Source organism: Lithobates pipiens, unplaced genomic scaffold (genome assembly GCF_037356315.1).
Source record: "Lithobates pipiens isolate NorthernLeopardFrog02 unplaced genomic scaffold, aLitPip1_a1.2 Scaffold_30, whole genome shotgun sequence".
In the NCBI taxonomy this organism is placed as follows: domain Eukaryota; kingdom Metazoa; phylum Chordata; class Amphibia; order Anura; family Ranidae; genus Lithobates; species Lithobates pipiens.
The window spans coordinates 55,580,257-55,607,987 of record NW_027507791.1 but is presented as its reverse complement, the minus strand read 5'-3'; the positions used below and the strand labels follow the sequence as shown (position 1 = coordinate 55,607,987).

At 46.1% G+C, this 27,731-nt stretch overlaps 1 protein-coding gene across 1 annotated transcript in view; it reads right to left on the bottom strand.

Moving 5' to 3' along the window:
• SV2A (synaptic vesicle glycoprotein 2A) overlaps positions 1–27,731 on the bottom strand; it is a 237,608-nt gene that overhangs the window by 9,338 nt on the left and 200,539 nt on the right. The window contains exons 9-12 of the mRNA XM_077464254.1: positions 23,292–23,456; positions 17,999–18,132; positions 11,101–11,307; positions 8,589–8,748 (exon numbers count right to left, since the gene is read on the bottom strand). Of these exons, the coding sequence (XP_077320380.1) occupies positions 8,589–8,748; positions 11,101–11,307; positions 17,999–18,132; positions 23,292–23,456 (666 nt within the window). The remainder of the gene's footprint in view (positions 1–8,588; positions 8,749–11,100; positions 11,308–17,998; positions 18,133–23,291; positions 23,457–27,731) is intronic.

Genomic DNA, 27,731 nt, shown 5'->3' with positions numbered 1-27,731 from the left:
AATCTCATTGTGTGGCCCCGTGTCCTCTTACACCCCCTGAGGCCGAATAGTTTTTTTCCTATGCTGGAATCACCATTTAGGTATTTGTAAATCGTGATCATGCCCCCTCTCAAGCGTTGCTTCTCCAGTGAGAATACGTTTAGTGCTTGTAGTCGTTCTTCGTAATTGAGGTCCTCCAGTCCCCCTATTAATTTTGTTGCCCTTCTTTGGACTCTCTCCAGCTCCAGCACATCCCTTCTGAGGACTGGGGACCAGAACTGGACGGACTACTCCAGATGTGGCCTAACCAGAGTTTTATAAAGTGGCAGGATTATCATTCTATCTCTGGAGTATATCCCTTTTTTTATGCATACTAAAATTCTGCCAGCTTTGGTAGCTGCAGCTTGACATTGCATGCTATTGCTCAGTCTGTCTTCTACTGGGACCCCCAGATCTTTCTCCATCCTTGAATCCCCCAGCCGTCCTCCCCCTAGTGAGTAGTTTTCATTTATGCTTTTTGCCCCAAGTGCATTACTTCCATTTGCCATGTAGTTGCCCACTCAATTATTTTATTTGGGTCTTTCTGTAAAATTTCTATATCCTGCTTTGAAGTTATTGGCCTGCTTATTTTTGTGTCGTCTGAAAAAAAAAACTGAGATTGAGCTATTTATCCCATCCTCTATATCATTTATGAATGAATTGAAGAGAACTGGTCCCAAGACAGAACCTTGGAGTACCCCACTTACCACTCCAGACCAATCTGAGTACACATTATTTATCACTACCCTTAGGACACGCCTCTGTAACCAGTTTTCTACTCAAGAACAAACCTTATGGTCCATGCCTGCAGAACTCTTAGCTTAAAAAATTGTTTATGGGGAACTGTATCAAATGCTTTTGCAAAATCCAGATACACCAAATCCAGCCCTTGGCACATGATATGTGTTAGATGAGATCCCCCAGCCATAGTTCTCTACTCTGTTCCTGTCCATCAGAAAGTTTCAGGTGTTCCTGTCTACCTTTGTGTGGTCCGGCTACTCCTGTTACATCCGCATAATAAAAAATAAATAGAAGTCTTGTAACCCTCTTCCACTCTACCCCCCCCCTTTTTTTTTTACCCTTCCCTCTCTTTCTTCCTCCTCCTGTTACCATTCTACAATGGTTATTTCCATTGTTGGTTTGTTCTTGCTAGAATCACAATGGCTCCCACAGCAAATTCTGTGAGAGAAGAGAACCGATACAGACGGGCACATCGCTGGATTGAGGTAAGAATAATTGGCAGTGAGGGGGCGATACAGGGAATGCATTACACACGAAGGACAGATACCTCCAGTTTTTCCCAACCCGTTATACAATAACCTCCAAACTCCCCAATTACCTGATAAATGACGTGACAGGGTTTTGGAGCAAAATGGCCTTACGCCCTTTTATTTAACAATTAACGTAACTTAAATAAATAGCAATGTTAACTAATTTTGACTAATTTGTTTATTCGGAAACATCCAAATTAACGAAAAAAACCCTTTAACAAATTTTCCTGAATATTCGTAAATTCAAAAATTTGTAAATCAGTAAATTCAAAAATGTGTAAATTCGGAAATTTGAAAAAATCCAAAATTTTAAATTCGAAAATCCGAAAACCCGCAAATTCGAAAATCGGAAATAATAACTATTAAATTATAGGTATTGGAATTTCCTTTCAAATTTGGCTGTTAGTAAACGTAATGAATACGAATTTATCCAAAGTTATGAATTATCCGAAATAAGGAATGCCGAAGCTAATCCAATGGAACTTAACAAATTAATAATAATAAAAAACAATAATAATAATAAAAACGTTTTAGTATTATTATTTATTATTATTTTGTTCTGTTACATTAGTTTAGATGAGGAACATTTAAAAAAATGGAACAGAACAAATTAATAATACATTTGCAACTGTGGCTCTTTCTGAAAGTGGGGCTATTTCTATAAATGGGAGCACTTCTGACTCGGCGCTCATCATTTACTGATTTTCTGATTATATTACCTTAGAATTTAAGCTCCTTGAGGATAGGGACTGATGTGAATGTGTAATATATATTTGTAAAGCACTGCGTAAATTGAAGGCGCTATACAAGTACCTGAAATAATGTCTCATGTGAAAATCTCTTCTCTCATCCTCATGTGATAACTGAACCATCTCCACCCAAAAAACGGAAACACTGCTATCTGCTTTTCTTATGTGTCTTTAACAATTGCTGGTATGTTATTTTTGCTTAATCGTCTGTAGACCTGTCCATATTACAATGCTTTATTATCTCCCTTGTCTTACCCAAAATTATGGCCCGTTTAACTTTAGTGCCCTCTTGCTAGTCTGTTTCTGAAGTAAGAATTTTGCCCTGTTAACCAGCCAACCTTTATTATCTCCTGATTTCTAATTGAAATCCACCCACATCCCACCCCTATCAGTATAAATATAAGCTTCTTTTGGGGGAAGCAGATGGCACACATTTGCAACTGGGGCTCTTTCTCAAAGTGGGGCTATTTTCACCCACCAACTCCTGCTAATTCTAAATCCATACAAACTAAAAATCTCCAAGGGGGGCGCGCGGCGCTCTCTGTGATCAGTGAGTCTATGAGACTCGGCTGATCACAGATCAGAGTAAGGGGTCGATCGCATCATTGGCTGACAGCTGATCACGTGATGTAAACAGAGCTGGTAATCAGCTATTTTTTCTCCTTGCGCTGACAGCGTGAGGAGAAAAAAAAATCCGATCACTGGCAGCTGTGCGAGGGACATCGGTCCCGATCAAGGAGAGCTGCCACCAGCTCATCTGTGCCCACCTGTGCCGCATGCAAGTGCCACCTAGCAGTACACAACAGTGCCGCCTACCAGTGCCCACCAGCGCCACCTACCAGTGCCCACAGTGCCACCCACTAGTGCCCACAGTGCCCCCCTTCAGTGCCCACAATCAGTGCCTCATCAACAGTTCTGCCCATCAGTGTCACCTATCAGTGCCCATCAGTGCTATCTATCAGTGATACCTATCAGTAACATCTATCAGTGCCACTAATTAAGTGCCACCCATCAGGGCCCATCAGTGCTGCCTTATCTGTCCCCATCAGTGCCGCCTTATCTGTGCCTATCAGTGCCGCCCAGTGCCGTCTTTATTATTGATTGGACCCTGGGCAAAAATTTGCTTGGGCCCCACCCCATGCAATTTTACTCTCCACCTGCTCTGAGACATACAATAAATAGCAGCTAGACTTAAAATCAGTTTTTTGTATCAGATCAGGCGGCAATTGTGATTGGTTGCCAGAGGTTACAGCTTATCATTACTGCTTATTGACTGGTTGCTAGAGGTTACAGGACACATTACGGCTCACTGATTAGTTGCTAGAGGTTACAGCATATCATCTCCTCACATCCTACCTATGTAAACAAGGCAGACCATCAATTTGCCAGCAAGGGAGAGAGAGATCTGTGATTCCTGCTAATCAAGAACACAGATGTGTCTCTTTCTTGAGTCACTCCCTCCCGAAACAGAAAGAAAACACTCCCAGGGAACACAGTTAACCCTTTGATTGCCCCCAATGTTAACCACTTCCTCGCCAATGTCATTTATTAGTGCCGGGCATTTTATTTTAGCACTGATCACTGTATTGGTGTCACTGGTGTCAGATTTGTCCACCGCAATGTCGCAGTCCCGCCATTACTAGTAAAAACTATTTTTTTAAAAGTCCATAAATCTATCCCATAGTTTGTAGAGGCTATAACTTTTGTGCAAGCCAATCAATATTCGCTTAAATATGTAGTAGGATACATATTGGCCTAAAATGATGAAGAATTTTCGATTTTTTTACATTTTTTTTGGATATGTTTTATAGCAGAAAGTAAAAAAAATATATTTAAATTTTTTTCAAAATTGTCTTTTTTTCTTGTTTATACTGCAAAAAAAAACCCAGCTGAGGTGATCAAATGCCACTATGAGAAAGTTCTATTTGTGTGTGGGGGGGGGCATAGATTTTATTTGTGTAAAGCATCACACGACCGCACGTTTGTCAGCGCTGTATTGCAAAAAATGGCCTGGTCAGGAAGGGGGTAAAACCTTCCCGGAGCGGAAATGATGGTGAGCTGTATTGGATTTCCGCCATACATACTGTATTATTTAGTGTTGAGGTCAAATAATTAAATTTTCGTCTCATCTGACCACCTGAAGACCTCTTTCACACTGGGCATTAGCAGTAAAGCGCCACAAGTTTTAGTGGTGCTTTACAGGCGCTAACGGGGCACTTTTTTACCATCTGCTTGCAGCCGAAGCAAGCTTTGCGGGGCTGCCGAAATGCTTTGCAGGCGCCCATTCATTTCAATGGGCAGATGCACTCGGGCTTTCACATTGGGGTGGCTTGAGAGGCGCTTATCAGGCACTTTACAGATCTCAAGGGACTGTCCCTGATTTGGAACAATGTCCCTCTGTCCCTCTTTCATCCTCATTTGTCCCTCATTTTGGTCTGATCTATATAGATGTATATAAAATGCACATTTTATCTATCAAAAAGTGTTTTCCAGCACTAAACCTTTCATCTGATTTCTAAATTGCTGCATTTGTAAATTCCAAAAGCCAATATAAAGGAAAAGTAGTGGTAAAAAAAAAGCACTTGTGAGTTTAACCAATCTTGATTTTTGTACAATTCCCCTTTAAGGGGGCGTGGCAAGGGGCGTGTCCTATGCCTGCATACTTTTTGCTGATAGGTGTCCCTCATTCCCATCTCAAAAAGTTGGGAGGTATGCTAAAACACCTGAAAAGTGCCCCAGTGTGAAAGAGGCCACATGGAAAAAAGGTGTTATGGTGAGGTGAGACTAAAATGTAATTATTTGGCAAATAAATTTTAACACAATTGGCAAATGGGCAAATATTGCAAAGCGTAGATGTGCAAAATCATATCCCAACAGACTAAAGGCTGTAATCCCAACTCAGTCATTTGTTTTTTTTTTTTTTATTTCTTGAGTAAATACAGCTGGATAAAACAAAAACTGTGCCTGTCTTCATTTTAGGCTGAAAAGCAACAAAATGTGATTATTTTAAAGGGGGAGGGGGTGATTTTTTTCTATACCCACTTTATATGACTTTGTCCTGTCTTCCTTTGTGCTAAACCCATGGGCGTCCGCAGGTAGGGGCAAGGGGGGTCAAGTGCCCTCCCCTGGAATCAGGGATCGGATTGGCACATTCAGCACAGTGACGTTGCTATGGGGGTGCGGGTAGCCAGTGGGGTAACACCATCAAGTGTAGTGTGACTGCAGGCTCTTTTGCCTGCTCAGTCCAGCAGAGAACTCAGCGGCGCTATGTCAGGAGAAAGGCGAGATGCGGGTTGTCAGAGGTTTTCGCCGCTTGCCCCTATTCTCCTGTCAGGGAGAAGAGACGGCGGCTCTCACCAGGTTCCCCCGCCCAGCTTCCTACCCGCTTTCCTTCCCTATTAGCCATGACTGAGGGCCAGTCAAAGGAGACTAGGAGAGGAGAGCATCATGGGAAATATAGTCCTGAAGATTGGTGGCCCCATTTTCCACAGAAAGGAGGTTACAGCTCAATCAAGAGAGAGATTGAGAGACTGCAGCCTGGAACAAATCTGAGGGAGTGAGTGCTACAGGACAAAGAAAAAGGAGTGTGCTGGGTGGTTGCCAAAGAACGCCACGCTGCCCAGTGTCACCAGAGGAAGCACCATGCTGCACAGTGTCACCAGAGAGGGCACCACACTGCCCAGTGTCACCAGAGAGAGCACCACGCTGCCCAGTGTCACCAGAGGGAGCGCCACACTATCCAGCGCCACCAGAGAGAGCACCACACTACCCAGTGCCACCAGGAAGAGCCAGGCTACCCAGTGACACCAGAGAAAAAAGCCACGCTACCCAGCGCCACCAGAGAGAGTCATGCTACCCAGCGCCACTAGAGAGAGCCATGCTACCCAGCGCCAGAGAGAGAGCCACGCTACTCAGCGCCAGAGAGAGAGCCATGCTACCCAGCGCCACAAGAGAGAGCCACTGCCAGGGTACAGACATGCTACACTACTGACCAGAATCGCCCAGGGGAAACCCAGAGTGAGCGATCATCCAGCCAGAGGGATCACTTCTGAAGTTTCACTGGGTCTGGTAAGAGGGCCTGTCGGCAATTATCCATTACTTATCCTAGGGACTACACCTGCAATCTCTGACCATGACAATGTGATAATGACATTGTCGAAAAGGGGCGGCACATGGGTGACCCTAAAATGATGCCCCTCCCTGAACAAAGTTCTGCGGACGCCCATGGCTAAACCCTCTGTTTACCATGGTCATTCTACAATACAGTTAACGGAGCTGTCTGACCTCGTAGCTAGCCCCCCCCCCCCCCCACAGCATGTAGGAAGATGGAACAAAGTACTTCATGGGGACCAAAACACCAAAAAAAAAAAAGTGAGACTTCTTCTTTAAGGCCCAGCTGCAGGCTAAGTTTATCTTCCTATACTATTTAGTAAAAAAGAAAAGACGTTCAGGCTGCAATACTAACCTTCAATTCAGTTTTTTCACTCAGTACCTCTTTTTTTCCACTAGATGTACTCAGTCTTCCAGGTTGAATGCTTTAATGCTACCACCATTAGACACGTACACAGTGTAAAATTTTGTTTTTCGTTTCAGATCCATTTGTTAAGTTAATCATTTCATTTCTTCTTTCTTATTCATAATGATTCGTTTTTGGGATATTTGTTTTGTATATTTGGATTCAGTTATTATAATAGGTATTTTGCAACCGATTCAAATTTCAGAAGATGGCAATATTCATTTTATTCTAATCTATTCTAATTTTTTTCTATTTTATTCTTATCATCATCTTCTTTCACTTTTATACCTTACTGCATGTATTGCAATATGCTTTTATTCTGAATTTGAAATCATTTTCAAATTCAAATCCATATTTTTTTTTTCGAATTTGAATTCATTTTTGAATTTTTCTAATTCAAATTAATTTTTTTCCCGAAAATCTATTATTTCATTTTGTTTTGTTATAATTTTTTTGGGATTTGTAAAAATTCGTTACTATTGTAATTCGGAAATTCGGGTTACATCTGTATCTCCGAAAACCGAAAATGATGACGAGTTTCAATTCATAACTAAACGAATCGCACATGTCCACCCACCGCCAATCAACCCAGAAGGCTGGAGACTCTTATGCCGTGTAACACGTCGGACTTTCCCGGCAGACTTGGTCCGGCGGACCGGAATCCGTCGGACAATTCGATCGTGTGTGGGTTCCAACAGACTTTTTATTCCCCAAAAGTCCGACGGCCGTAGGCTCTAATAGGCGCGCAAAAAGGTGAACAGCGAGCGCAGTGCTGTGCATTCGCTATTCACTCAGCTGTGTGATAGCAAAGCGAATTCCTTCGCTTTGATAACATTGAACTGCTTCTCAGCCAATCAGGTGCTCGGGTCTGTTACCCGTCACCTGATTGGCTGAAACGTCAGGCGCTGTGATTGGATGTCTGATAGAGAGGACGGAAGAAGACATTGAGAAGTGTGCAGGACATCGCCGCTGACCCGCTGCAGACAGGTAAGTGGCGGGCGGCACTTGATGGGGCACAGTAGCAGCAACTGATGGGCACACTGGCAGCATTTGATAGGGCACAGTAACGGCAATTGATGGGCACACTGGCAGCATTTGATGGGGCACAGTAGCTGCAATTGATGGGCACACTGACAGCAATTGATGGCACAGTGGTTGCGTTTGATGGGCACAGTGGCTGCATTTGATGGGCACAGTGGCTGCGCTTGATGGGCACAGTAGCTGTGTTTGATGGCACAGTGGCGGCGATTGATGGGCACAGTAGCTGCGCTTGATGGGCACACTGGCAGCAATTGAGGGCGCAGTGGTTGCGTTTGATGGGCACAGTGGCTGTGCTTGATGGGCACAGTGGGTTTGTTTGATGGCACAGTGGTGGCGATTGATGGGCACAGTAGCTGCGCTTGATGGGCTGATGGGCACAGTGGCTGCGCTTGATGGGCACAGTGGCTGCGTTTGATGGCACAGTGGCGGCAATTGATGGGCACAGTAGCTGCGTTCGATGGCACAGTGGCTGCAATTGATGTTTTTTTTTCAGCTTGTTTGCGCCCCCCCCCCCCCCCCCCCCAAAGATTTTGAGCATCAGCCGCCACTGGCGTCAATATGAACCACTCGGCCGGGAGCAGATGAAGAGGATCCCGCAGTGTCATGTGACTGGCCTGGAGACTTCAGGAAAGGTAAATATTAAAACAAATAAAATAAAACCAGTAAGGGGCTACAAGGGAGCAGGAGGGTCGATTTTGGATGGGCACAGAGAGCATGGAGTTGGGCTTTAACCATGTACACAAACATTCAATATGATTGTTTATTAATCTGTTTGGTTCTACAAAAATGTGTGTGTGAATGTGATGTCTGCATCCTTCATTGAGATCAGCATTGCTGGAGTTTTTCGGGAGATATTGCTGTCTAAACCGTGATCCCAGATAAGGGCCCCAGATTTCACATAGCCCTCACCTATCCCATGGATGGTATTTTGTAGCTTTAAATGACACAGTGGCTCCATCTGTAAAATGGTTTAATTCACTGAAAGATGTATACCTTTTGTCGGAGGGGTAGAGCTCCACGGTCAGTACGTCCAGAGCATTCCACGATGCGATACTGACTCCACCAAACAGGCAGAGTAAGGCGATCATGGCGGATTCGCTGTTCCCGAAGAACAGGAAGAAGCAGCTTATACACGACATAACACTGGATCCCGCTGGAAAGACAGATTGGTAAAATAGTTGGTCAAATGTTAAAATAAGTCAAAACCCCCAAATTACCAAATTGTCACAGGCTTTGATTAGCTTCTTCATAAAGAGTAGTAGTGTCCCTTGGCCCAACCTACAATCTCTGGGGGGTGGGGGGAAGCACAGTGGCTTAGTGGTTAATACTTCTGCTTGCAACACTGTGGTCCTTGGTTTGAAACCCAACCAAGAAACTATGCATGTTCCACGCTGTGCCTGTGTGCTTTTTTCTGGGTACTCTGGTTTCCTCCAACATGACACATGGCGGGTCAACTAGCTTATGTCTAAGTTGACCTTAATATGTGTATCGGACAGTGGCGGAATTATCAGGGTCGTAACAGTCGCAGTTGCGAATGGGCCCTGGAATTCCATCACTGTGGGGGGGGGCCCGGCGTGGTTGCTATCCACGGGGCTGTGAGTGGAGAGCGTGTCTGTCATTTAACAGCAGCGCAGAGACACCAGGACTGATGTTTAATTTTCCCTCGTTCTCTCTCCCAGGGAACACAAAACACACAGCTGATCTGCTCCCCCTTCGGCCCCCCCTCCCCTCCTCTCTCCTGTGTTCTCCGCGGGCATTCAGGTGCGAAGCTAACAAGCTCACATTTCCCGCAGAAAACACAGGAGAGGAGGGGAGGGGGGCCGAAGGGGGAGCAGATCAGCTGTGCCAGTGTTCCCTGGGAGAGAGAACGAGGGAAAATTAAACGTCAGTCCCGGTGTCTCTGCGCTGCTGTTACATGAGACATGCTCTCCACTCACAGCCGTGCTGACCCCTCTCCAGTGTGTGCAGAGACTCAGGAAGATCCCGCCGCCTATCAACATCATAGAGCTGCTGATCGTTGCCTCCCCCCAGGTGCGGGGGGGGGGGGGGGTTACAGAAATCTGCTGGGGGCCAAGGTGCACATCGGAGTCCAGCAAGGTACAGAGAAACCTCTTTAAGGGGGGGTGACTGTCTAGGGACCCTAAAGTAAGGGGGGCTCTCTGGGGACCCTGATGTAAGGGGGGGTATCTGGGGATCCTGAAGCAAGGGGGCCCTCTGTGAACCCTGATGTCCAGTACCACCACCACCACCGTGCCACCCACCTTCAGTACCACCACCACCCACCTCCAGGACCACCACCACCCCTCTCCAGTACCACCACCGTGCCCCCCACCTTTAGTACCACCACCAGCCACCTCCAGGACCACTGCCACCCCCCCTCCAGTACCACCGCCACCCCCTCTCCAGTACCACCACCATGCCACCCACCTCCAGTACCACCGCCACCCCTCTCCAGGACCACCATGCCTCTCCAGTACCATCGCCACCCTCCTCCAGTACCACCACCCACCCTCCAGTACCACCGCCACCCACCTCCGGTACCACCGCCACCCCTCTCCAGGACCGCCACCCCCCTTCAGTACCACCACCGCCACCCACCTCCAGTAGCACCACCACCCACCTCCAGTACCACCGTCACCCCCTCTCCAGTACCACCACCATGCCACCCACCTCCAGTACCACCGCCACCCCTCTCCAGGACCACCATGCCTCTCCAGTACCATCGCCACCCTCCTCCAGTACCACCACCCACCCTCCAGTACCACCACCACCCACCTCCGGTACCACCGCCATCCCTCTCCAGGACCGCCACCCCCCTTCAGTACCACCACCGCCACCCACCTCCAGTACCACCGCCACCCCTCTCCAGGACCACCATCCCCCTCCAGTACCACCGCCACCCGTCTCCAGGACCACTATCCCCCTCCAGTACCACCACCGCCACCCACCTCCAGTGCCACCACCAGCCCCCCTCCAGTACCACCACCACCACCCACCTCCAGTACCACCGCCACCACCTCCAGTACCACTGCCACCCCTCTCCAGGACCACCATCCCCCTCCAGTACCACCGCCACCCCCTCCAGTACCACCACTGCCACCCACCTCCAGTACCACTGCCACCACCTCCAGGACCACCACCCCTCTCCAGGACCACCATCCCCCTCCAGTACCACCGCCACCCCCCTCCAGTACCACCACTGCACTGGTGACACAGGTTTCACTCGGGACACAGGCTGCACAGAAATGTTTTACTTTGTTCTACAGTGGAAAAAAATATAGTATCAAAATCATGCTTTTCGGGGGGGGGGGACCTTTCCTGATTTCTTGCATCGGGGCCCTGAGGTTTCTAGTTATGCCTCTGGTATCGGACATAGCTTCTCTGCCTTTTGCTTAAGATCAAGTGTAGAATTTGTTCTTAGCAGTGTCCAATAGGTGTGCTCTGCCATCATTCTAGCCTTTTGGTTTGCCCCTTAGCACTTAGTTTACTTCTCTTTTCTTCTTACCCAGCATACGGAGACGTCCAATCTTGTCCATCAGCAAGGCAGACACAATGTTTCCCGGTAGCACAGCCAGAGTCCCCAGGAAACTCACAAAGTAGATCATATAGGCGTTATTGATATCGTCACTGAAGTCCAGCTGGCAGCCTTCTTTGCTGTGCAGGAACGTGCTGTTAACTATTCGGCTGTTGATGAATTTGTAGTCAAACAAGTCTGCAAATAGGAAACAAAGCTGGGGACATCTACCATCATAAAAGGTCCTAAGGAAAATGTAAACTCAATCACTAAAACCTCATATTAGATTTGCCATGTTAATGTCATTTAGAAAGTAGACTTTCGTTAAAATAATCCCTGGTGATCTTGCCATGAAGGACTTGTCTGTGTTGGGGGGTCAGTATGTACTGGGGGGGGGGGGGGTCTATGTTGGGGAAGGCCATCTCTTCAGGCACTTCCCGTTAAGCCCCATATACACTATCAGTTTTTCTCCTGAATTTTTCCTTCAGGTTTACCAAAACCATGTAGTAGAAGGGCCTGCCTGTTTGCATACACATTGAAACTCCTAAGGTTTGACCTCATATTATATGGTTTTGGTAAATCTGAAGGAAAAACTGATAGTGTGTATGGGGCTTTAGTGGTGACAACTGCCTCCCAAATGTGCTCCCGCAATGTAAGCCTGTCGCATGGGCCCATGATGGAGATTTTAAGGTGGGAGGGGACGGTGTACATATACACGTACAAGCATGGGCCACAATTTGTACTATTAGGAAACTGGTCGAAAGCAACGTTGTGCAGCTGACATTGACAGAGCGCCTGTAGATAGAAAGTGTCTGAAGAAGGCTGTAGGAGATTAGCTCTTGGAGACTCTAGAAATATGTCTCCACACCATAACAGTAAGAATGAGAGATCACCTCTTATAGCTGAACACCTCAAACATTTGTTGGTTCTACATCTGTCTGTTGGGTGGACCTGGGAATTGGAAATACACAAAAGAGATCCTCAACGCGCTAAAGAAGGCTGTAGGAGATTAGCTCTTGGAGACTCTAGAAATATGTCTCCACACCATAACAGTAAGAATGAAGGGTCACCTCTCATAGCTGAATACTTCAAATATTTATTGATTCTACATCTGTCTGTTGGGTGGAACTGTGAATTGGAAATACACAAAAGAGATCCTCAATGTACTCAACTGTGTGGAGCATATAGCCACACCATGTGGTTCTGGGTATAAAGTGCAAGTTAATTAAAACTGCATGGGTACCCAGATGAGATGTGATCAGTGGGGCCCCAAAACTGTTGTGAGGGGCCCAAGGAATCTATATATTGAACATAAAGCAGGTGCCAAAACCGCTATGTCTTTTTTATTGAGAGTAAAGATAAAAACTTGTGAAAAATGGACCCTCGCGCTATTAAGTGCTCAAACGTGCAAAAATGACTAAATACGTGTCAAAAAATGGAAAAGTAAAAATTATAGCAATACAAAATCCACAGTGAAAGTGATACAAAAGTGCAAGTGTTGATAAAATATGCAGCGGGACAAAATAGTTAACACCAACTATCACATAAGAATAAACAAAGTAAAAAGTCCTGCGCAAATGGTGCCACTAAAAAATAAATGTATAAAGAAATATAAATGTATAAAAAAATATAATATATAAAGTCAATAAATCAAGGTGAACACACCGATGTGTGAAAACAGTGAAAAATAGGAGAAAAGGCGGGACCAGCTGTTCAAAAATAGATAAATCCCGGCTCTCAGAACTCTCACCTCAAAGATGGAATAATCAGGCAAAGTAAAATAACCCCAGAAGATTCTCCTTAATATTTCTCTATGTAATAACCAAGGAATAATAGATGAAGCCTGTAGTATATCCTTCTGCCACTAGAGGGCCATTTCCAATACTTGAATACAACACTGCAGCTTGTAATTCCGTGGTATAGAGCTTGAAAAAAACACAGAGGAGGGGGGGAGAGGGAGAAAGAGAGGGGGACTCCAATAGTGTAGTAGTTGAATGAATGGACAAATTTATTAAAGCATAAAAAATGGACTCTCACATAAGCAAAAGAAAAGGTTAACACAGAGCAGATAAAAATGAAGACCTGGCGTTTACAGCCATTGAAGAAGTCACATGACGTGACGTAACGCGTAGGGAGTGGCTGTAGGACAACCGGAAACAGCGTAAGACTGGCTGTAAACGCCAGGTCTTCATTTTTATCTGCTCTGTGTTAACCTTTTCTTTTGCTTATGTGAGAGTCCATTTTTTATGCTTTAATAAATTTGTCCATTCATTCAACTACTACACTATTGGAGTCCCCCTCTCTTTCTCCCTCTCCCCCTCTCCTCTGTGTTTTTTTCAAGCTCTATACCACGGAATTACAAGCTGCAGTGTTGTATTCAAGTATTGGAAATGGCCCTCTAGTGGCAGAAGGATATACTACAGGCTTCATCTATTATTCCTTGGTTATTACATAGAGAAATATTAAGGAGAATCTTCTGGGGTTATTTTACTTTGCCTGATTATTCTATCTTTGAGGTGAGAGTTCTGAGAGCCTGGATTTATCTATTTTTGAACAGCTGGTCCCGCCTTTTCTCCTATTTTTCACTGTTTTCACACATCGGTGTGTTCACCTTGATTTATTGACTTTATATATTATATTTTTTTATACATTTATATTTCTTTATACATTTATTTTTTAGTGGCACCATTTGCGCAGGACTTTTTACTTTGTTTAAAGATAAAAACTTGTCTCTCAGTAAAAAAGGACATAGTGGGTTAGCACCTACTTTGTGTTCAATATGTGGACTTCTTGGGCCATCTCAACAGTTTTCCCATGCAAATTTAACTGACTTACACCATATACCAACAACTAGTTTTTGCTATATGCTCCACATATTTGAGTGGGCCAAGGATCTCTTTTGTATGTTTGCATTTCCAGGGCTCCTTGGTATATGTTCTAGTGGCACCAGCTCACGTGGACATTTGGCACCTTTTCGGGGGAAGGGGGGACAGCATACCTGTCTTTCACAAGTATGCTTTCCCCACTTTTGGGAGCCTCAGAATTGGCGTTACAGCTGGGGCTCCCTCCTCCTCCCCCTGTCACCGGGCCAGTAGGAGAGAGGAACGGAGCCTTTTGAATGCGCAGTAGGATTCCTGGCGTGAAGCCGAAAGGCTACACTGCCAGGTTCCCTTATTCTCAATAGAGACGGAATTCACACCCAACAGCTGATGGAAACAGTGATGGAAACAGCTGATGGAAACATCAGCTGTGGTGCCGACATCGCTGGACTCCAGGACAGGTAAGTGTCCGATTATTAAAAGTCAGCAGCTGCAGTATGTGCAGCTGCTGGCCTTTAATTTTTGCAGCGGCGGGCGGACCTCCGCTTTAACATCATTGTGTGAGGGCAGTTCAGTGCAGCAGTACGGCCCACTGGTGCCAGAAAAATGACCCATGATGTCCCTGGACTGACCAGAAAACTTTTCAGTGTTGTGAAAAAGTATTTTCCCCCTTACTGATTTTAATTTTTTTTGCATATTTGTCACACTTAAATGATTCAGATCACCAAACAAATTTTAATTTTACACAAAGAAAACCTGAGCAAATACAAAATGCAGTTTTTAAATGATGATTTCATTTATTATGGGAAAAAGGCTGTCCAAACCTGCCTGGCTTCATGTGAAAAAAGTAATTGCCCTCTAAACCTAATAACTGGTTGTGTCACCCTTGGCGGCAACAACTGCAATTAAGCGTTTGCGATAACTGGCAATGAGTCTTTCACATTGCTGTGGAGGAATATTGTCTCACTGTCCTTTGTGGAATTGTATTAATTCATCCACATTGGAGGGTTTTCCAGGATGAACGGCCTGTTTAAGGTCATGCAACAGCATCTCAATTGGATTTAAGTTCGGACTTTGACTAGGCCACTCCTATATCTTCATTCTGTTTTTTGTTTTTTTTGAGCCATTCAGAGATGGACTTAATGGGTGTGTTTCAGATCATTGTCCTGCTGCCCAAGTGCGCTTGATCTTGAGGTCAGGAACTGATGGCCAGACATTCTCCTTCAGGATTTTCAGGCATAGTGCAAAATTCATGGTTCCATCAATTACGGTAAGTTGTCCAGGGCCTAAAGCCGCAAAGCAGCCCCAGACCGACACACAACCACCACCATGTGTGACCGTTGGTTTGATCTTCTTTTTATGAAATGCTGTGTTGGATTGATGCCAGATGTAACGGGACGCACACCTTCCAAAAAGTTCAACTTTTGTCTCATCAGTCCACAGAATATTTGCGCACAAGTCATTATAAAAGTGACACAATTTTTTTTTAAAAGACCAGTGTAAAAATAAAAAATAAAAGGTAAAATAAATAAGAATTTTTTTTTGTAAACGCGCCCCGTCCCATTGAGCTCGCGTGCAGAAGCGAACGCATACGTGAGCGCCCACATATGAAAACAGTGTTCAAACCGCACATGTGAGAGATATTGCCACGATCGGTAGAGTGGGAGCAATAATTATAGTCCTAGATTCCCTCTGTAACTCAAAACATGCAATCTGTAGAATTTTTTAAACGTCGCCTATGGAGATTTTTAAGGGTAAAAGTTTGTTGCCATTCCACGAGCGGGCTCAATTTTGAAGCGTGACGTGTTGGGTATCAATATACTCGTCATAACATTATCTTTCAGGATCCTTTAGGATATATAAAAAAAATGGACTAACTTTACTGTTGTCTTATTTTATAACTAAAAAAAAGTGTATTTTTTCCAAAAAAGTGCGCTTGTAAGACTTCTGCATAAATTGGTGTGACAGAAAGTATTGCAAGGACTGCCATTTTATTCTCTAGGGTGTTAGACAAAAAAAAAGTATAATGTTTGGGAGTTCTAAGTGTAGCAGCGGCTCCTGAAGAGCACGTGCTATGCGTTTTTTCAAAGTTAAAGTTATGCCTGAACTGCAGTTTGGTTTGGGTACAATTGTCTAAATTTAGACTTCAGCATCAGTCTGACTGGACTGTGAGATGTTCAGCCTGGCCATAGGGGGCACTGTCTCTTCTGGCAGGCATGGAACAATGGTCTGGTTAGGTGCTTAAAGTGGGGTACCCCCTAAAAAAAAAAAATTAAAAGTCAGCAGCTACAAATACTGCAGCTGCTGGCTTTTAATAATCGGACACTTACCTGTCCCGGGTTCCAGCGATGCGGGGGAACGAAGCCCCCCCCCTCGCTCCCCGCTCCGCTCACGGCGCCGTCATGCATACTGTGGGCACCCGGCTGTGGCTTCACAGCCGGGCACCCACTGCGCATGCGCGAGCGGCGCAGGGCGCCGTGATACGCCGTACAGTCACCTGGGACACGTGACAGGTCCCAGGTGAATGTGCGGCGCGAGGGGAAGTGATGTCACCAGCCCGGCAATGAAGAAGGCAGACTACGAGGGACCCCCTAGCAACCGGTATTTAGAGGTGAGTAAAAATTTTTTTTTTTGCCAATTATTTTTTTTTTATTTTTTTTAAGAATTTTAAGTAGTTTTATTTTTTGGGGGGCAACTCCACTTTAAGTTACTCTCTCTCGGAGCCCACCCAGTGGGAGTGGCGCTCTCATGTGCTTTCTGGGAGAGGGAATTTAAGATGCGGACATCACGTGGTTCGGGGTTCTGGTCCAGAATGATGTGCTGACTTCATGGTCCTGGTCCTCCTGACCAGCCCCCAGGAAGGCTATGGCCTGGGACGCGGATCCACCTGATTTTGATGTCTCGGGGCTGGCTAGCCCGAGGCAAGGAAACGAAAGAAGGTTTCTGAGGTGGTTGGGTGCCGTCTCCGGTTTGGGAGAGACCCAGTGACTTCAAGATTTCCAGGGGAGGACTCTTCAGAAGAAGACCATGTGCGGGTTGGTTTCTTAGTAAGAGCCTGGAAGGGCTGAGGTACCCGAGAGAGTCAGGTCTTGTGGATATCGCCAAGCTGGCTGAAAGATCCAGGTATCCTATGAGTGTTTTCAAGCTTAAGTTTCCCTAGGTGTTCTACAACGTCTGTGGCAGAGACATTATCTTGTACGTTCTACAACAACGTCTGTGGCAGAGATTTGTTCCTTGTTGGCTGCTAGGCCTTGTGATAGAAGGACTGTCCAACTTGAGTGATCATCCAGTTGCGAATGGCTATTCTCTGGATGCAGTCAAAGTAAGCAAGTTCTTCAACATTTTGACTTTGACAGTAAGAGTACCTGAACTTCCTTTCCAACCCTCTGATCCCAATTTAAGAGACTGTTCATTGTCTAAGCTTTGCAAATAAAATCCATTCAAGTGGATCTGTTGTCGGTCTCTCAAGTTACTGGGCCATTTACCACAGGACACCCCTAGACGTGCAACAAGGAAAACAGAAGGTAACGGTATGCCCAAATCTAACCAGCAGCTCCTTCGGGGGTTAGTGCTACATAAGTAATTTTCAATTAAAAAAAAAAACCTGTTTTTAATTTGTAAACAACATGTCTCAGAAAGAGGCTCGGCCCTTAAGTGGTTAACCGGTTCCCGACCGGCGCACGCCGATGTACGTCAGCAAAATGGTCCGGGGCTGAAGTGGTTAAAAACTGCATTTTGTATTTATTTTTGTGTAATATTAAGATTTGTTTGATGATCTGAATCATTTAAGTGTGACAAATATGAAAAAAAAACAGGAAGGGGGCAAATACTTTTTCACAGCACTGTATATTTATATATACAATATATACTGTATAAAATGGGAGTTCCCTTTTTATAAATGTGATGGGTTTTTTTAAATCAAGATTTCGAGCTGAAGGTCTAAATAAAAATGATGATTAAACAACTCGCTCTTATTATTTTCCTCTTTTTGGCAAAGAGGAAAACCACCCATGTGAAAAATTACCCTTAGCGGGAATCGGTTACAACTGAACTGACACATAATCACTTACCTGTGTTGTAGAACATGGTGGAGATGAAAGTGCAGTTCTTGAAGAACGTGTTACTGGATGTAATATCTTCAAAGTAGCAGTCTTTGAACAAGGAGTCCTCAAATATGACAGATTTCAACTTGAGGCCAATGAACCTTATGAAGAAAGCGGAGGAGGTGTATTGATTTCAGGCCCCACTAGACAGAAGTCATGTTCATGTCTCAGATAGATATGGAAGGTTGTAGATACAAGAACAATGGGATGTCTCTGTCCTTAGCTTGTTCTACCAGCGGTATTAGGACAAATGATATTCTAAGACCTTATTTTTAACCGTTTAAAACACGTAAATTTTTGCTGCACGCTGTCGAATGTAAAGCGAACATAAAGAAAAAAAAAATCAAACGTTGATCTTCCTAAAAAAGAGTGTAAGATTTGGATATAAAAGGGTAAGAACTTCCGCTTTTGTTTTTCGGAGTCTCTGATAACGAGCTAAGGTTGATGAAAGTGTTGCTGCCACGTTTGGCATTATGCCTGGGATATTAAAGGGTTACAGCTGCACATGGTATATGTGTATTTTTGGTAATGAAGGGGCTTACTATCCCCATGCAGTGGTTTGCCAGATCTGCAGTGCCCTGCCAACGAGACTTCAGAGCAACAGGATGACTCAGAGAATGTGGGATGCCATTGTCTAACCTATAATGATGCCCTGCCACCATCTACTCGGGAGGAGGGGAGACGTCTAATCTGTCCGACTCAAAGGAATACAACAGATTGGAAGGAGCAACCCTTTAAAAGTCTTGCATAAAGTTGAGTACCTAGCTTTAAAATCAAGTCATCTAACAACGAGGGGTCTATTTCTAAAAAAAATAAAAAATCACTGTGCAAATGTCTCAGTATTCACAGAGCTGTGATTAATCTATATAATGTGTCTAATATATTTATTTCCTATGATTACTGTAATTATCCTGATTACCCTATATCAGCGATGGTGAACCTTGGCACCCCAGATGTTTTGGAACTACATTTCCCATGATGCTCCACTACACTGCAGAGTGCATGAGCATCATGGGAAATGTAGTTCCAAAACATCTGGGGTGCCAAGGTTCGCCATCACTGCCCTATATAGATCTTTAGTTATCACTAGAGTGCTCTCCAGCAGGAGGAAAGAGGCCATGATTCCCCTATATTGGGGGGTCAGCAACCCATAGACTGCGATCTACCCAGTGTGTGTGGTAAACAAACCGCCCAACCCACCAACCCCGCCAGCCCAGTTCGCCCACTCCCCAGCCCCGATCGCAAGCCTGCTAGCCCCCTGCACTTATCCCATCCCGGTCCCGGTGGCTTCCCCGACTTCTCCTCCCAGCCAATCTAGTTGCTTCCCCTCCCGGCCAATCCGGTCTCAGGACCTGCTTCCTGTCCTGATTGGCCAGAAGGAGAAGCAGGAAGACAATAGCGAATGTTGATTCGCTATTGTCACAAGGGGGTGGGCGCAGTGCTCTCTGCCCTGAGCCAACCCATTTTTAAGCCAATTAAAGCCTCCGGCTCTAATCATGTGCTTCACAATAAAAAAAGCCCTGCAAAACTCTATGCGTCCGGTGCCCTGTATGGTGATTAGGGGCCAGGCATGTACTGGCCATCGGGACTACAGGGACTTTCCCGGTGGGCCGATGGCTCAGTGGGCCGATTTCAGTGACAGCCTGTCAAAGTAATGGCTGCGCGGCTTGCCCTCAACTTCACGCAGTGATGTGAGAAGGATGAGAAAAATGCAGAGAAGAATAAGTGAAATAATAAAAGAGGTTAGTGAGGACTCCTTATGTTATGCTACTTATGTTTTTTTGCACAGTTGCGTATAGTTTATATACTGTTTTGTGCTTGTTTGCAAAATTAAAGTGGGCCGGTCTGCATGAAGACCAGGGCCAAATTTTTGTCCCAGTCCAGCCCTGTTAGGGGCTGGGCGCATAGAGATTAGGGGAGCGGTGCCCCTGCTCCCCTTATGAACGTGCCACTGCTGGATCTATTAGTAGATCGCAGCCAGGTGACTGGTAGATCGCGGTCTGGGCTTGCTGACCCGACATCCCAGAGTGCAATGGAGAGGGATTACTTGTAAAGTTGAAGCTGTAGTAGGGAGCAAGAGCCACCTAAACTGATGCCTCCTCTGTAGTGCTGGCTCCTGTCCCATGTGGGGTGATAGCAACTGCATTCCATCTCTTATCCCAGCAGCAGGAAAGAAGATATATACAGGTCAGTGTGAAGTAATACACTGGGCATAATAGTATAAAGCTGCTTTCACAGTGATGTGCTGCGGTTTACCAACACACCGAGTGCAGGCCAGTACACCTGCAGCTTTCCTGTATGTTTGCTGTACTTAGCCATAGACTTAATTGAAAGTAAAAGTATTTCAGAAAGAGCACCACACCTGCAGGATATAATAGAAGTCTATGGCAAAGATCAGCTAACCCAGGAAAGTCGCAGATGCACTGCGCTGCACCCGCGGTGCAGGTAAACCGCAGCACATCAGTGTGAAAGCAGCCTTACAGGGGGCTCAGAACAGTAAGGGTTCATTTACATTTGCAGTTTGGGATGGGTGGTAAAACTCCCTTGTTAAGATGTGTTTTTACAACCCCGCCCCAACAGCACCCCCTTTAGCTGAATTTAGCTGATCTTTAGTTATAACTGGAGGGTTCACCAGCAGGAGGAAGGAGGTGCTGATTCCCTTATATCGAGCTTTAGTTATCACTAAAGGGATTACTAGCAGGAGGAAAGAATTCCTCCATATTCTGTAGGTCTTTAATTATCACTAAAAGGATCACCAGCAGGAGAAAGAAGGTCCTGACCTGCAATATAGTTCTTTACTTATCACTAGAGGGATCACCAATAGGAGGGAGGGGGGGCTTATCCCCCCATACAGATATTTATTGATTGCTAGAGGGATCACCAGCAGGAGGAAGGAGGTCCTGATTTCATCGATATAAATCTTTAATTATCACGAGGGGGATTAAGGGCAGGACAAGCAAGGTCCTGATTCATTTATATTGATCTTTAATTATCACCAGAGGAATTACCAGCAGAAGGAAGGAGGTCCTGATTCCCTCTATAAAGAGTTTAATTATCACTAGAGGTATCACTAGCTGGAAGAATGATGCTCTTGTCCCCCCATATACTGTAGATTAGTTCTCACTTAAAGGATCACCAGCAGGAGAAAGGCGATCCTGATGCTATATACAGATCTTTAGTTATCACTAGTTGGATTACCAGCAGGAAGAAGGTCTTTATTCCCTCTATATAGACCAGGGGCGTACCTACAGGGGTCACAGGGGGTCACATTTGTGACCCGGCCACATGCTCCGGGGGACCAGTGCAGACCCCTGTACACCTGAACAGGAGGGGCGGTGGGCAGGCATATAAAGGAACCAACCTTGGATTGGTTTACCTATATATAGCCCCACCACCCCTCCTATCCACCTCCTGCTGTGATTGGGCCTCTGTATGCTCTCCTGGCTCCCTTCATCCCCCACAGTGCTGCTGGGTTCCCCCTCCCCTCTCCCACTGGCTGCTGTGGGAGAAGCTGTCAGGATGGAAAGTGGGGAAGGGGCTTGTAAATGTGTCATTTACCAGCCCCTTTCTTTCCCTAATGAAAGTCAGAGATCTGTACCAAACTGTGTTTACTATGCTTCAGTTTGTAAATGAACAGGAAGCTCTGTACAGAGTTGTTCCTGTCCATTCATTCTGTGCTGCTGAGGCTATAGAGATGGAGGTTGAGGGCTGTGTCCTCAATCTCCTTTCTCTATCTCAAAGGTGAAACATTACAGGTCTGTTTAGACCCCTGATATTTCACCAAAGTCCCCCAACAGGGCTACTAAAAAAATTGTTAAAAAATAAAATTGTAAAATAAAATAAAATGGTAAAAAATAAAAATAAAAAAACGACTGAAACCAGTGGCGGAACTACCAGAGTTGCAGAGGTCACATTTGCGACTGAGCCCTGGCGTTCTGCCACTGTGGGGGGGTCAGGGGGGCCTGTTGTGGTTTCTTGCACTGGGGCCCCGAAGGTTCTAGTTACGCCTCTGATATCACTAGAGGTATCACTAGCAGGAGGAAGGAGTTCCTGATTGCCTTATATAGATCTTTAGTTATCACTAGAGGTATCACCAGCAGGAGGAAGGAGGTCCTGATTACCTCCATATAGATCTTTAGTTGTAACTAGAAGGGTCACCATCAGGAGGAAGGAGGTCCTGATTACCTCAATATAGATCTTTAGTTGTAACTAGAAGGGTCACCATCAGGAGGAAGGAGGCCCTGATTGCCCTATATAGATCTTTAGTTATCACTAGAGGTATCACCAAGCAGGAGGAAGGAGGTCCTGATTACCTCCACATAAATCTTTAGTTATAACTAGAAGGGTCACCAGCAGGAGGAAGGAGGTCCCGATTGCCCCACATAGATCTTTAGTTATCACTAGAGGTATCACCAGCAGGAGGAAGGAGGTCCCGATTTCCCCACATAGATCTTTAGTTATCACTAGAGGTATCACCAGCAGGAGGAAGGAGGTCCTGATTACATCCACATAGATCTTTAGTTATAACTAGAAGGGTCACCAGCAGGAGGAAGGAGGTCTTGGTTGCCCTATATAGATCTTTAGTTATCACTAGAGGTATCACCAAGCAGGAGGAAGGAGGTCCTGATTACCTCCGCATAGATCTTTAGTTATAACTAGAAGGGTCACCAGCAGGAGGAAGGAGGTCCTGATTCCCCCATATAAGCCTTTATTTATCACTAGAGGTATCACCCGCAGGAAGAAGGAGGTCCTGATTCCCCCATATAAGCCTTTATTTATCACTAGAGGTATCACCCGCAGGAAGAAGGAGGTCCTGATTCCCTCCATATAGATCTTTAGTATTAACTAGAAGGGTCACCAGCAGGAAGAAGGAGGTCCTGATTACCCTATATAAAAACGTAGTTATCACTAGAGGTATCACCAACAGGAAGAAGGAGGTCCTAATTCCCTCCATATGGATCTTTAGCTATTACTAGAAGGGTCACCAGCAGGGAGAAGGAGGTCTGATTCTACTGTATAAGACACTAAAATATTGACTTGATAAATCATTTGGACTTTTTTTGCCACCACTCCTATATGTTGTTATGTAAGTCACTGGGATAAGAAAAGGAAATCTTATTGTGGACACAGCATGTAATAAAAGCCAGAGAGCAAACCAAAAAACAAAAGTTGGGGCTCATATATATATAGAGAGAGAGATAACGGTAAGTAGTGGTGACATTATGTATTTTTACACATGTTAGGACGGATCATATCTTACTTGTCATTTTGGTACTCGCTATTCCTATGGACTTGGTTTTCTAGAGTGAAGTTGAAGTTGAAGCTGATCACCCGTTCATTGGAGAAGAATTTGGTGCGTGAGGCATAGTCGATGTTCTGCAGATGCTTGATCATGTCTGGGAACCACACCGTCAGTCCATAGTAGCTGAAGGACAAATGTAAAGAAAATTATTATTATAATAAGACATTTTGAGTCTAAATTGTTTTAAATTGGGTTTTTAAAACATGAAAGGGCCCCTGGATTCTTACCTGTCTTGGGTATTGAAATAGCGAGATCTCTGTGCCCTAATTCCTGATTCTTAACTCCTGAGTTGTAGTGTTTCATAATGCCCAGTAATAGGGCCGCCATCAGGGGGGTACAGGCATTATACATGTAAGGGGCCCGAATGTCCCCAGGGGCCCGGCTGGCCAGGGCCCACTCCCCCCATCCCCCCAACAGCATATGTAATGAGCCGATAATCAGCGCACCGCTGCAGAGAATCATCAAGAGGATATGATGCTTTCACTTTCACCAGCAGCACCCAAATACCCCCCACCCAAACACCCCCATCCCATCCCCACCCACGTCCAGCACCATCCATCCCTCTAGTGTCCACAACACATCCCCATCCACCTCCAGCACCATCCATCCCTCCAGTGTCCACAACACATCCCCACCCATGCCCAACACCATCCATCCTTCAAGTCTCCACAACACATCACCACCCATGCCCAGCACCATCCATCCCTCCAGTGTCCACAACACATCCCTACCCATGTCCAGCACCATCCATCCCTCCAGTGTCCACAACACATCCCCACCCACGTCCAGCACAATCCATCCCTCCAATGTCCACAACACATCACCTTCCACGCTCAGCATCCTGCAGAGGGATGAGTGATGCTAGGCGTGAATGGGGATACATTGTGGAGAGGGATGGATGATGCTGGGCGGAAGTGGAGATACATTATGGAGAGTGTTAAAATAAAAGTGGGTGCACTGAAGGGCTTAGTGGGATGGCCAGTGGGCGTATTCGGTGGAACGGTCAGTGGGCAGGCCCTGGGGAATGTTGATGGTCAGGCCCCGGGGGGAGGGGGGCCCAGGCCTGAAGCTGAAGGACAAAATTTCTGATGGCTGCCCTGCCCAGTAAAGCACTATCATATGTTGCAGTTGGGTCCATTCCCAAAAATGAGGTTCGGGGGTGTGGCTTTGTTTCAATAAAAACAAACTCCTGCACACCAGTGTGATGTTTGGACCCCGATGTTTCTTACTTGCCAAAATATGAAAAAAATCACCACGCTTTGCTGCCCTGTCAGTAACAAGGTACTACAAAAGCAAAACAGAGAGGGCCTAGCGCATTCCATCATAAATCATTTATTACTGTGGCAGACCCAACCAGGACAGGGCCTTTTGGAGGGGACTGTTGGGTAGCCTCCTGACTATGAGCCCTGGCTTTTAAGGGGGCTCTATTTTTTTTGGGGGGGGGTGTGCCTGGGGACCCTTGGAGTGGTCTCGCTTGAGATTCGGATCCATGTTTACCCAAAACAAACATACTCTGGGAAACTAGGGCAAGGATACAAATTTGGGGCCTTTTTGCCCAAAGCGGCAATGACTGCTTTAGTCTGTGAGACTCGGAGCAGATGTTAATATAATCAGCTCAAAAATACCTGATGTTGGGGTCTCCTGCTATAATCTGTTTAAGGTGTTATGTGTTCAGTGTCTTTGCCCTATAGTGTGCCTCCTGAGTGTGAATTCCCATTGTTAATTGAGTCACCTATTGTTTCTATCTGCTCATCTCTTGGAGATGTGGGTAATATTGTGTCCAATTTATCTCGTTATTAAACCATTGTGGGATGTTTATGTGTTTATGCTTATGATAATGTGTTATGTACTTTGTGTATTCAGGGTTGTGGGCTTCTTGCCGGATTGTCTGAGCATCCCCTGACTAATCAAGGCTTGTTGTTAATTAATGTACCGTGTATGTTTATGTTGGCTGTTCCCTAAATGTGCTAATTGTCTAGGACAGGGGTAGGCCACCCCTGGCACTGGTGCCGCAAGCGGCACACAAAGCCTCTTTTGCCGGAACTCATCCCCCTCCCCATCAGCAGAGCAGCGCGTGACACACTAATGCATTTCGATTTCAGAATTCCCCATGCAGCACCTGCACTGTGGGGGAGGCACTGTGCCCCCACACATTGCAAGAGATGGTAAACATTGTTTGGTTCTCTAACTTTGCTTTAGCTGTGATCGTCAGCTATTGTGATGGGGAAGAGATTGGGTGCAGTTCTGCTGGGGAGGGGGGGCGGTCCCTGTTTGCAGGAGGAGTAAGACTGTCATTGGCCATTGCTAAAACCAATCACAGTCTGTCCTTCTGGCCCCGTCCACCATCTGGAGGAAGATGACTCGCTTGGTTGCCACTACCATTCTCAGAAAGAAGGGATTTCACTGTGATTGAGAAAACCCCAATCAGGTGACAGTTTGTGGAATTACTGTTGAGCTTCTGGGAACTTTGTTGAAATTATTCCTGAAACTTTGCATCACTTACTACTGAACCTCTTCACTCTGTGTCCCTTTAAGCCACAGCCAGTATTCAGCGCAATGAAAATCACACCCAACCTCTTTTTCTCAGCTGCGGGGGCCCAACTTATGATCTTGCACACAGGCCCACTGCTTTCAGAAAATGCCCCTGACCTGAGCTCATCATTGTGCATCCATTCCAGATGCTTCTATGTGACATCACATACATCACATATATCCCATACATCACATACATCACATACATCCCATACATCATATACATCACATACATCCCATACATCATATACATCACATACATCCTATACATCCTATACATAACATACATCACATACAAGCACTTGGGCTGGATGTGAGAGGTGGATCAGCAGGATGAGTGTGACAAGACAGGTAGATGTGTCTCATCTCTGCTTCCTTTCACCACTCTGCATATTACACATATCATTGATGAGAAGAGGGTACAGCGGTGCAGTAGATGAGCAGGAGGGGTTCAGAGGTGGGACGGGTGAACAGGAGGGTACAGTGGTGGGGCAGATGTGCAGGGAAGTACAGTGGCGGAAGAGATGAGCAGGGGGTTCAGCAGTGGGACAGAAGAGCAGGGGGGTACAGCGTTGGGGCAGATGAGTAGGGGGGGTTCAGTGTTGGGGCAGATGAGCAGGGGGGGCAGTGCTGGGCCAGATGAGCAGGGGGGTTCCGTATTGGGCCAGATGAGCAGGGGGGTTCCGTGTTGGGCCAGATGAGCAGGGGGGATTAGTGTTGGGGCAGATGAGAAGGGGGTTCAGTGGTGGGACAGAAAAGCAGGGGGGTAGAGCAGTGGGGGAGATGTGAAAGGAGTGTATTGGTGGGACAGATGAGCAGGGGTTTACAGTGGCAGGGGGAAGAGAGCAGGGGGTACAGAGGTGAGACAGATGTGCAGTAGGTAAACTGTAGATGAGAAAGCAGGTTACAGTGGTGGGGCAGATGAGCAGATGGGCTCAGTGTTAGGACAGATGAGAAGGTGATTCAGTAGTGAGACAGAAGAGCATGGGGATACGACGGTAGAGCAGATGTGCAGGGAGGTACAGTGGTGGAGCAGATTAGAAAAGGGGTACCCCCTTTTCTAATCTGCTCCATGATCTGCCCCATTGATGGGGCAGATTAGCAGGGGGTTACAGTGGGGCGACAGAAGAACAAGGGGGTACAGTGGTGGGGCAGATGTGCAGGAGGTACAGGGGTGGGAGGGATGAGAAGGGGGTTCAGCTGTGGGATAGAAAAGCAGGGGGGTACAGTGATGGGGCAGATGAGCAGGGGGGTTCAGTGTTGGGGCAGATGAGAAAGGAGTTACAGTGGTGGGAGAAAGGATTTACATTGGTGGGACAGATGAACAGGGGGTTACAGCAGTGGGGCAGGGGGGTACAGAGGTGGGCCAGATGCGCAGAGGGGTGCAGAGGAGAAAGTAGGTACATCGGTGGAACACATGAGCAGGGGATTACAGTGGTGGGGCAGAAGAGCAGGGGGTACAGTGGTGGGACAGATGTGCAGGAGGTACAGTGTTGGGGCAGATTAGAAAGAGGGGTTACAGTGGTGGGGCAGATGAGTAGATAAGTTCATTGTTAGGACAGATAAGAAGATGGTTCAGCAGTAAGACAGAAGAGCATGGGGGTACGGCAGTGGAGAAGATGTGCAGGGAGGTACATTGGTGGGGCAGAGGAGCAGGGGGGTACAGAGGTGGGGCAGATATGCAAAGGGGTGCAGAGGAGAAAGGGGGAACATTGGTGGGGCAGATGAGCAAGGGGTTACAGTGTTGGGCAGAAGAACAGGGTGGTACAGCAGTGGGGCAGAAGAGCAGGTTGGTACAGTGGTTGGGCAGATGTGCAGAAAAAAAAATGGCATGTTCCACCCTCTAGCCAAAAATTGCACGTTCCG